This window comes from Dendrobium catenatum, unplaced genomic scaffold (assembly GCF_001605985.2).
Source record: "Dendrobium catenatum unplaced genomic scaffold, ASM160598v2 fragScaff_scaffold_178, whole genome shotgun sequence".
Classification (NCBI taxonomy): domain Eukaryota; kingdom Viridiplantae; phylum Streptophyta; class Magnoliopsida; order Asparagales; family Orchidaceae; genus Dendrobium; species Dendrobium catenatum.
The window spans coordinates 178767-190260 of NW_021318640.1; the positions used below are offsets into that span (position 1 = coordinate 178767).

At 37.1% G+C, this 11494-nt stretch overlaps 1 protein-coding gene across 2 annotated transcripts; it reads left to right on the plus strand.

Moving 5' to 3' along the window:
- Positions 1-6965: 6965 nt before the first annotated feature.
- On the plus strand, positions 6966-8287 carry LOC110112185 (protein FD). Of its 2 annotated transcripts, none has more exons than XM_020844315.2 (3): positions 6966-7710; positions 7935-8012; positions 8099-8287. In XM_020844315.2, the coding sequence occupies exons 1-3, from the start codon at positions 7129-7131 to the stop codon at positions 8234-8236; spliced, it is 798 nt and encodes a 265-aa protein (XP_020699974.1). In that variant the 5' UTR covers positions 6966-7128; the 3' UTR covers positions 8237-8287. The 2 variants fall into 2 exon arrangements, with proteins under 2 accessions (XP_020699974.1, XP_020699975.1); XM_020844316.2 differs by having other exon boundaries at positions 6967-7710; positions 8094-8287.
- Positions 8288-11494: the final 3207 nt, after the last annotated feature.

Sequence of the window (11494 nt, forward strand, 5' to 3'; positions counted from 1 at the left end):
AACAGCAGTAGGCATTAGGGAAACGATCGACCGAAAAACCAAGGACCCTCACAGTGTCCCCAACAGCCATGGTCATATCGAAATCAGTCAGAATAGCACGCCCTGGTTGCCCATAGACCATCCGAGGAGGTGCTTGGTGTAGTCCATAGCTCATCATCGTCCAAGCTGCCAAAAATAACCCAAAAATGGTCTCTAACACAAAAATTGATTGTTGCCAAAACAAAGAACCAATAGAGAACCCAGTTCTCAACCACACGAAGCAGCAGGGAAACCAAAACGTCAAAAAACACGTCCAGATAACTTTCGACAGAGGGCACAAACAACAAGTTCCAATTATCCCAAAAAGGCCAGAGTTTCACCAAATTTTCCATCCAGACTATCATGATTATTCCAGTTTTTAACCTTGGCACAAACCGCTACACAAATATCATCACATACTTGATTAATGCTCTTTCTCACGTCAGAAAATCTCCTCTGATTTCTTTCTCTCCAAAGGAAATAAACAATAGATGATATAGCAAGAGAAGCAAACTTTTTCTCTAACACAGCTAAGTTAGCATTGTTCCACATAAAATCATACACCTGAAAAAGGTTTGGTCTTAAGTAGTAGGCATTAGTAGCCGGCAGAAGCTTAGTGAGAACTCCAAAAGTAAAGTCACACCCAAAAAATAAGTGCGAGTGTGTTTCAGAATGACCCGAACAGAAATTACAAAGAGGATTAACCTGGAGCCCTCTCCTAATCAACGAATCAGCACACTTAAGTTTCCCCAGAATCGCCATCCAGGCATAACAAGCAAAACGAATGGCGTGTTTTTTATGCCAAACATACTTATACCAATCCACATTGTCTAAGGAAGAGTAGAAATGGGAAGAGAAAAACTTAGAAGTAGGCTTAGAAGGACCAACCCACATCAAGTTATCAGTATCCAGAATCGGAATGCCCAAAATTCTGGAACAAATATTAATAGGCCAAGATCTGGGAAGACTCCATCTCCCATTCATAATCACTTCCTTCACACAGCAACCCATCCCAGAGGGGATACAAAAACTATTACCCATCGGCTCACCATAGAACCAAGGGTCCCAAAATAAAGAGTAATTGCAATCGGTGCCAACCTTGAAGCTAACCAAATCCTTAAAACCAACAGCCTTGCAGCAAATAAGTTTCCAAAATTTTGAAGCCGAAGGAGGTGGAGGCTTCCAAGGAGATTCATAATTATTCTTAAACCACCAGCCCACCAGAGAATTAGTATTAATCAATCTCCAAATAAACGAAAATGCTACAGCATGATACATCGAGTCCAGAGAGGGAATACCAAGCCCCCCTTGGACTTAGGCGTAGTAACACTCCTCCAAGAAATCATATGCATCTTCTTGTCCGTCAGATTGCCAAAGAATAGAAATTTAGAGCAAATCCTTGAAATGAACTTTTGACAGGATTTGGGTAAGATAGCACCTCTAATCCAGTATGCAATGGTATTAGCAATCGTGAATTTGATGTATTGAACACGTCCTGCAAAAGAAAGAAACTTAACTTTCCAACCCTCAAGTAGAGCAGAAAGCTTGCTCAGTAGGGGTTGGAAGTGAGAAAACTTGAGTCTTTGAGTAGTGATAGGAATGCCAAGATAGGTGAAAATATCCTCAAGGTTAGAAATCCCCAAAGAATTAGCCAGAATATCCGAATTGTCAACAGCCTTTGAGAATAAAATTGAGCTCTTAGCCGGGTTAATACAAAGACCCGAGGCCTCCTTGAAGGAAATAAGAGTGGCCTTAAGGCAAGCAAGATTAGACAAAGAGGCCTCCCCAAATATAAGTAAGTCATCAGCATACATAAGGTGAGACAAACAAAAGTTTTTATGCTTAAACCCCTCAAAAGAAGCATTGGGATTAGAATTTAGGCAATGAAATAAACCATCCATGGCAATACAGAAAAGCAAAAGGGATAAAGGACATCCTTGCCGAAGACCAGAAGAGGATTTAAAAAAACCCTCTAAAGAACCATTGATGCAAATAGAGAAATAAACGTCTGAAATGCAACCATGAATCCATTTAATAAAAAGTTCAGGAAAGCCTTTCCGCCTCAGTCTATCCAAAAGGAATTCTCTAAAAATGGAATCAAAGGCTTTTTTGATATCCAACTTAGCACAAAAAAACTTGTGATGACCTTTAAAAAGTTTAAGCACTTCCGTGGCCAGAATAATATTGTCAGTCGAAATTCTATTCGCAATGAAACCCGATTGACTCTCATGAATAATGTGAGGCATAATCTGTTTCAGTCTATGAAGAAGCCATCCGCCATAGAAAGAAGAGAGAAGGAGCCTTTCAGTGTCCAAGTTTTGTTCATCGCAGCAAGTAGTCTCTCGTAATATGGACGCTGTCCTAACGAGTAACCGATAAGGGAGTGTGTCCAGATGGTAGCTCCTTCCGAAAAATCTGCTGCCTTGAAGGAGAGCTTTTGGGTCGGAGAAACAAAGGACATCGGGAAATCAAAATTGTTAACTGAGGGGTTGGCCAGACTATCAGCATAAGAGTGGGGAAGGGGCTTTGGAGCTGCACCAAGGACAGAATTACCTGGTAGAGGGGGGAAATTCGCTGCGTCCAACTCCATGAGGAGATGGAGGCGAAGCAACGGCCGAGGCGGCCGGGGAGGAGAGGTGGAAAAACAAAATCGCCAACACAAGCAAACCCTAGTGGAGCTCAAAGCCAAGTCCAAAGTTCTTTTATTTTCTTTTTTATAAATCTTCTCTTTTAATCGTGGAAAAAAATTTTACAAACATACCCCAAAATTTTTATGTATTTCTATATTATGTCTGAATTTTTATATATGCTCCTATAATATTTTAATTTTTCAATCATATAAATTTTTTTTTAATATTAACATTTTAATTAAAATATATTTTTAATTACATATATTAAATTTTGATATAATTTAGATTTTAAACATTGTAATGTTATATAAATAATTAAATAAAAAATTTTAAAAATAGGGTATTCGGAAGTAAGTTTTTGGAGTGCAAAACTCCAAATAAACTACTTCTTTCAGTGTGATTTCGGCTCTACTGTTCGGCCTAGCTGTTATTATCTTATGCATAAATTTTTATTTATTTATTTATTTGTTTGTTTTGAATGGAATATATATCCGCTGTCACTCTCATAGGAACTCTAAGACGTCATAACTAATTCATCAGCGAGCCTATCATCAACCAGCCCTACAGGTGCAGAGTTTTCAATTATTTTCTTCCCACTTAAAAGGTCACGTTGCATGAGAGGAGAATCGAAAATATGTTAGGAGTTCCCAACTATTCTCGCCCACCAACCCAACTAAGCACAGTGGGGTTCAACTTTTTTTATTACTTTTTAATTTAATTGACACGCTTGGTCACTTCAAAAAAGTCCTGCTTAACAAATTCATTACGTAAAGTTTAATTATTATAATCACAATTTGATCCATAAAAATAAAATAGATTAAATAAAGTACAACAATATATTCTATACAAACGCCCAATAATCACTGGCCAATAAGTAAACTATAGACTAATGCCGGTCACATCACTGGTAAGAAGAAGGCCTTACAATAGGCGACCTGATGAAAGGATATGAAAACACATTTTGTACTCATAAATAAAGTAAGTTATAATAAAAAATGTCCCAAAAAAAAAGTTGTAATAAGTAATAAAATAAATTAAGATTTTTTTTATTAATATTGATATATCATCAAAAAAATTATCTTGATCGGGCACGCATTTCGAAGCAAAAATAACTTGGAAACTTCAAAAATTAATTCGGAGACCATGCGAACTCCGATTTCAATAAACTTACGGTCGAACTGAACGTCTAAGAAATATGAACACAACTAAACCAAATTCGACTCAATCCGAGCCCAAATGGGTCCAAATCGAAGGCCAGAAGCACATTCAAAAGGTTCAAACCATAATTTAGAATATCAAATAGTTTCTAAACATGATATGCTTATAGTAAAATTGAGCGGCTCGACGAAACGAATCCAACAATTCCAAGATCACAAAATTATGACATCATTAAGACATTCAAATGTCCAATAAACAATCTATGATCGAGAAATTCAACATCATCCGTCCATTCAAACCACTCTCAACTTGTCCTTGATCTCCTCCTTATTTACTGGTCATGCCGCTATTAGAAAAATATAAATAGACCCATCATTTCTCATAGAAGTGGAGCCCAGAGTGAGGGAAAAAGGAGGCCCAAATAAGAAGAGAAAAGAAGCAAGCAAGGAAGAGAAAGAAGTGACTCCTCCTTAACCACCGCCAGACTTTCACCCGGCAGCCTACCGGTGCTGGAGTTCTACCTGAATGTCATATAACGTCGGAGTTTCACTCGATCGTCGACTGGCGTCGGACTTCTACTTGACGTCGGACCTCCACTCGTCGCCGGATTTCTACCCGACGTCAGACTTCTGCCCGTTGTTGGACTTTCGTCATAGTTCTATTCGACGTTGGACTTATGTCCATCATTGGATTTCTACCTAATGTCGTCCTTTCGACCTCCGTCGTCAGACAACAGTCTTTATGACCTCCGTTGCCCGCCAAATATGGTCCTTCCGAGTTAGTCATCCACCGACTACAGTCCTTCGAACCTACGTCGCTAGACAACGATCTTTATGACCTCTGTCGCCCGCCGACTACGATCCTTCTGATTTACGTCGACCATCGACTATAGTCCTTTCAATCTCCGTCGCGCATCGACTATTTCCCTTCCGACCAAACAAATACATCAACAGTGATTCTTTATATTCCCACCATGTAATGTATTATATATGATGTACATCAAGATAAGCTCTTTCCCCAAGAAAGTGCCTCATTTATAATCAACTGCAAATACTAGTGGATTCATTCAAATTGGGCTAGCACCCATGGATTTTCCCCCTTTTCAGGGGTTTTCCACGTAAAAATCTTAGTGTCTTGTTAAATATTGTACCCTCTCTCTTTTAGTTGTGTGTGTCATAGATCTTCGTGCAAAACTAAGGCGTTAAAATTTATATTTTTCTACCTCCGCGAATACTCCAGGACGCAACAAATATAAATCATATCAACAGGAGTTCAATACAATATGAATGTTAATAAATAAGTATTATATCACTAAAACTCATCTTCATCGGACACAAATCCCGAGACATATTTTAATTGAAACAATCCAAAATTAAAATTGAGGACATATGGATTCTAATTTCAAGAAACTTATACTTAAATTAACCATCTCGAATAGATGAGCTTAACGACACAAAAATGACTTGATTCGAGCCCAACTGAGCTCAAATTGAAGATCTTAAGCATAGTTGGAAACTTAAAATTATTAATTGGATGATAAAATGATTTTCAAATATGACATGTTTATAATCGAATCAAGCAACTCAACCAAACAGATCCAACAAGCTCAACATAGCCTAATTTTGACATCATTTAAGTACCCAAATGCTGAAAAAAAAAAAAAAATTCTATAATCGAGGGGATCGACGTGGGTTTTTTTGATAGAGTGCTTCGACTTTACTCCAGATTTTCTTCATGTTTACCTCTAGTTCTCCACGGACCTCTACTCAGTCATTGATCTCCACAAACCTTCGCCCGGTCATTGACCTCCACAGACCTCCGCCCGACTGATCATAGCGAAATCTCCAGTTGATCGCCTGGCTGACACCGTGAGATCTCCGACAAACCTTTGCTTGTGGCTTCTATACCTAAATGTGTATTATATTATATTAAAAATTATAAAAATATTAAAATATATATATATTAAAAAGTAAATAATTATTCAATATTATAATTTTAAAAATACGCAAAATAACTTTGCATTATGCAAATCAATTTTGAGCTTTAATTAAATCACAAAACGGTATTGCGTTTTTAATTAAAAACTCAAAACTGTTTTACGTGTTAGATCCTTTTTAAATTAAAATTATAACTCATTTCTTTTACTTAATTACATCTTAAATATATGGCCCTTCTTAAAATTTGTCCTTATTCCCTTGTATTTATTTAATATTTATTTTAATAATTATAAATGTTTTAAATATATGCATCCCTTCTTCCCCTGAATCTTCATTTACCCTATATTTCTTCTTCACCGAACTAAACGCTGTAAAGAAGCAAAAATTATTTTGTGTGGACTACGAATGTCGTTTGGAGACCAATCAGAATGAGTCACATTGGTACCACGGCTCAGTAATGCTCGGTACCGCTTGGTAACGCACGGCTCGTTCGGTACCCCGCTCGGTATTGTTGATGTGATTCATTCTTATTGGTCTTCGGATGTAGAGCATTCGACGTCCACACAGAATAATTCTCTCCTTAAAGAATAAACAATTTGAACAACCACACAAGTTAATTCACAAAAGAAAAAAGAAAGTAAAAAGCCCTCATAATCCAATGGGAGAGCAAATAAGAGAGCAATAAATACAGCGTTTGGAAAGTGCACCGATCATTTTCAGGAGCAATTATTACGTCTAGTTACCGAATGCGTTCATAGACCAATAACCACGTGCCATGTCACTTAAAACTCGGTATTGAACACTCGGTATACATTCAGATACGTTTGATTTTGATCGGACATAATAATTCCTCCATTTTCAGGCTCCTAAAGAAATTCATCCTCCCCCACCCCCAATAGTAACCCCTACAGAACATCTGTCCTATAGAAAGTTTCGGAATAACAACGGTGCTTCAGATACCACGAAAAATGAAAATATAAATAGGTGAATGAGTGGAGTGACCAATAATGATAGAAAATTTTATAAGATAAGTTTCATAAAGAACTAGATAAAGATATTTTACAAGTTTACGTGATACCTTGGGCTCTTAATGCTGTAAATAATTTTTTAATTAAGTGCCGAATAATAAACTTGATGAAAGAGAAATTTAGTTTTCAATTTAATAAGATCTTTGAAGATCTTTGTGAACAACATTACTTGGTCCTTTTTTTTCATTATAAAAAAATAAACAGAAATCATAGGGCCGAAGACTATTGAGGAGCGTGAACGTAGCAGAAGCGACGAGAAGACAACAAAGTATCGCTGCTAGATTAACACTGCGCTAGCCTGCCCTTTCTCTAGTACCTCCTCATCCGCTTCCTCCACTCCTCTACACTGCCCAAACCATGTGGCCCACATCCCCTGCCGCCGACGGCAACACCAACACCAACACCAACACCAACACCAAAACCAGAGCTCGACTATCCTCCTCCTCCTCCTCCTCCTCCTCTTTGTCCACGTCCTCCTCCTTCTCCCGCTCTTCTTCTTCCTCTTCCTCAGTCGCTGTTCTTCAAACGCCTAAGCGTAAAACCATGGAAGAAGTCTGGAAAGACATGAACCTCGCAACTCTCGCCAACGAAAGCCAGCCGCCGGCTGCAGTCTCCGGCGACACGCGCCACTTCTTCCGCGGCATGATCTTACAGGATTTTCTGGCCAGCGCTTTCAAAAGCCCACCGAGCTCCGCCGTCTCCAGCGAGAAGCCGCAGCTTCCCCTCCCCCCTACTGCGCTCAGTCTTACTAGCGGGCTGTGCGGGCCGTTCGGCCCGTCCAACCTTCCCCACCACACGGCTGCCTCCTCTCCCTTCTCCTTGTCGACAAAGAAGCAAAATCTTGAAGACGCGCCGTCCTGCAACGCAGAAAGCGACCGCCACCATAAGCGAATGATGAAGAACCGCGAGTCCGCGGCTCGTTCCCGGGCCCGAAAGCAGGCCCGTATACATCCCCTCTTCCTCATCTGTACATATTCCTCTATAAAATTCTAGACTTTATTGAAAATTATAAAAAAAAAAAATTCTAATAAAATTCTGCTAGATCAGAGCCGTATGGAAAATAAAAAAGTGCTAATTTCCGGGGGTTTTTTTTTTTTTTTTTTTTTTTTTTTTTCAAAACCTCTCTCATCCCTTACTATAGTGTTCACTGCGAGCAAAAACAGGCATACACGAACGAACTGGAGCTGGAAGTGGCTCACAGGGCTGAGGAGAACGCAAAGTTAAAGAAACAGAATGAGGAAGTAATTACTAAGAACTGAGTTGCCGTGCTATATATATACTAGCTCTGTTTTTCCTTTTCATTTTATCTTATTGGCTTGCAGCTTAGAGTGGCAATGGCTGCTCAGATTCCCAAAAAGGATTTTCTTCAGAGAACTTCATCAGCGCCATTTTAAAGAAGAACACAGCTCATCTTCACATGTTGGTTGAGAGCTTAGACTTTCAACTAAGAGATCTTGGATTCTAAGTCTTTGTAGTGAGTTTGCTTTAAAATGGCTTAAATGTCTCAAAAAAAAAATCTTGATGGCTCTGAAGTGGTAAGAGAGCGATGACAGCAGGAAATCCGCGAGCATCTCTTTCTTTTATTGGCTTTGCAGAATATTAGATAGGAAGGGATAGGGACGGAAGGTTGTAATGGAAGTGGGTAGATCTGTTTGTGCAGAAATGGAAAGAAAAAACACTCTTATAATAATATTACATGGTATATTTGCTCTGTTTTCTCTATTTTGTTTCTTCTTTTGTGGAATGGAGAGAGGGCAATGGCAGGATATAGAACCCTAAGTGATTGCCTAAAAAGCTAATACACCGTATTATAAGATGGGACGTGGCTTATTCTCTCTAATCATCATCTTTTGTTAACTACTCCAACCTCATAAATTATCTAGCGGTATCGAGCATTAGCGAGCTCTAGCGCTACGCGCAAAGGTAATATAACGCATTCTGATTGATTTTCGGACGACGTTCGGCATCTCACCGAATAATTAATCAATTTAGGGCCTACATAGTTTAGATATTTTATTTATTTATTTTTGCCAACTATAATTTTTTTGTGGTTATATAAAGGTTCATTTATAATATAATAATCAACAAGTAATAGATAAAATATGATTAGACAGAATTTCTAATCAGTATTTGTATATAGTTTTATTTTCCCCTCATTATTTACATGACGTTATATCTGGTTTGTTTGTTAAATAATAACTAATATTATATTAGTTATTGTTAGGTTTCGTCTAGATTTAATTTAAGCTGATCAATGACTATTCTATTAATAGTGTTTAGCTAGGTTGAAGTGGGTTGTAATTCTTTTGTAAGAGCTCGTTCAAATAAGAAATAAAGACTTCTTTTCATCTCTTCTCTCTTCCAAGAAGCTCAAGAAGTGCTTCTTCTTAATTTCAAGATATACGTAAGAGTTATACTTTACAATAAGAAATTTAAATTGAAGATAAATATATTTTTAAAAGGGCAATGGAGAAACCTATAAAATAAGATTGATTATATGAACAATAAGGGATATCTACGATGGTTAAGTATTAGTGGCTCAGAATTTGGGGAAATTTTTCTGTGCTGAGTCCGAACGTAGTGGATCTTCCAGTTGTTACGTACTTATTGCATACGTACTACATATATACTGCATATTTATAATTACGTAGTAAATAAGCATCAAATAAATAGCAAATCAACAATATTCACTAAAAACTCAACAAAACATAGAAAATACTAATTAGATACTCAGCAAATACTCACAAGTAATGGTTGGCTTAGTATTTGATGCGTATCTACAAATACACAGTACATACGCAATAAGTACGTAGTGCATGCACAGTAATCCAAATGATCCTCTGCGTTCTGATTATGCACAAAATAATTTCCCAAGAATTTGAGGTTGATGTCTCTTTTTGAGTGGAGCTCCTCAATTTCTTAGAAATTCCGCTCTTTTTAAGTTTGTAGAGGATATTATTCCATGGTATATTCTTATGTTGTTATGTTATTGTACATTTGAGACGAGTTGACCCTATTTTAGAGGAGCTTAGTTAAGAGATATATTTATTAATGAATCATGATATGCACTGCTAAGTTGGATTAATTATTCTGTGCAGATGTCGAACATCGTTCGAAGACCAACCATAATGTGCAACGTCACCCTTGTGCTCAGTACCGCTGACATGATGCATTCTTATTGGTCTCCGGACAACGTTTTGCATCTGATCTCTGCAAATAATAATTTCTCTTTTAAGTGGGGGATTCATCATAGCAAGATTCAAAGAGGACAAATATTGACCCTAGTGAAATTAGCCTCACGAAAAATTCTAAAGAAAAGACCTGTTAAGGCGACTCATCTCTCTGGAAGGACCCCTCATCAAATTTTTAAAAGATGTATAGCTATCAATCAATGATGATCTCATCAATCATGCCATCTCTAAAGCAAAGGTACCTGCTTAAGTATTCGTTTGAGAGAACTCACTCAAAGTACTCACTTGAGAGGACTGCTTATGACACTCAACTTTTGTATTTTTTTTTTTTTGGAAAATTGGGGGCAAAAGCCCATATATTAATCAAAAAGGTTACAAGCTAGTTACAAGTGAGTATAGAAAACTATACCACCCCAAAAAACCAAACCAAACTAGAAATAGAAACAAAAGATAATTGAAAATTCTAAACTTAAAATGGACTCAGGAAAATAAGGGCTGCGTTAAAGCTGCAACAAAGCACAGCAAAGGAAACCGACGGATCCAGCAAAAGAACCAAAGGCACTGGATGAACTTTTGTATTCACCTAAGAGGAATTCATCAAGAGCATTCACCACAAATATTCGACGTAGGTAGCTAAAGTTACATCAAATATGAATGTTAACGTGCACATATCATGAAGTACTCTAAGTGTCTATAACAATTTATAACCATCTAGTCATGTATTATTTATTATTTATCTAGATCTTGGCTCTCATGTAACACCCATAATTTTATAAATAATGATTTGAAAGATATCTTTTGGACACATACTATGAGTGTTTTAGATTATACTACTTTCTATTATTAATAGAGACGAGTGGTACATTTCAAAGCTCTTATTATACGCCCACTTATCTTCTTCCTCTTACTTTATTTGCATACCTAGACTCACAATTAAGGTCAATATATGGCCCATAGATGGATTTGAATCAATAGATGTAATAACATTTTATCAAGTTGAATTTCACCTCTAGTTCTTTCTTCTACTTAATTATGAAAGCTTTTGTTTTCTTTAGCCTTATTTGTCATCTTTGGAGGGGAGATCTATCAAATATATTTCTTTTATAAGTGTTATCTTTTCATGATGTATTTGTAAATTGCATAAGCAATGGTTGTAATTTTTTGCCTAATTAATATTTATAGTTGTTAACAATGTATTTGTGCCAGCTCAAATCCTTGAACTGGCACAGATACATTAATGAGTTGGTGGTGGGATTGGAATCCTCTCTTTGGGGAAAAAAAGAGTGTCCTATAGTTATTTAATGAGTTTATTTTTTTTTTTTTGCTAAAATTAATATTTACATTCATTATCCTCGACATTGTTCAGCTTTGCACATGCAGTATAAGTGTATCTAGCCGGCTCGAGTTTTACTCGATAAATTGCTCATGAGCCAAGCTCGAAGAAATAACAAGCCAAACTTGAGACAACATTGACTCAACCCTTTAGCTCACGAGCCAACTTGTTTAGAGGATATTAATATAAAACATATTTA

Excerpts from the sequence above, each read along its gene's own strand:
- LOC110112185 (XM_020844315.2), top strand. The coding sequence starts at position 7,129 with ATGTGGCCCACATCCCCTGCCGCCGACGGCAACACCAACACCAACACC. Across the intron at positions 7,711-7,934 it reads GTTCCCGGGCCCGAAAGCAG|GCATACACGAACGAACTGGA; the intron begins GCCCGTATACAT and ends GAGCAAAAACAG. Across the intron at positions 8,013-8,098 it reads TAAAGAAACAGAATGAGGAA|AGTGGCAATGGCTGCTCAGA; the intron begins GTAATTACTAAG and ends CTTGCAGCTTAG.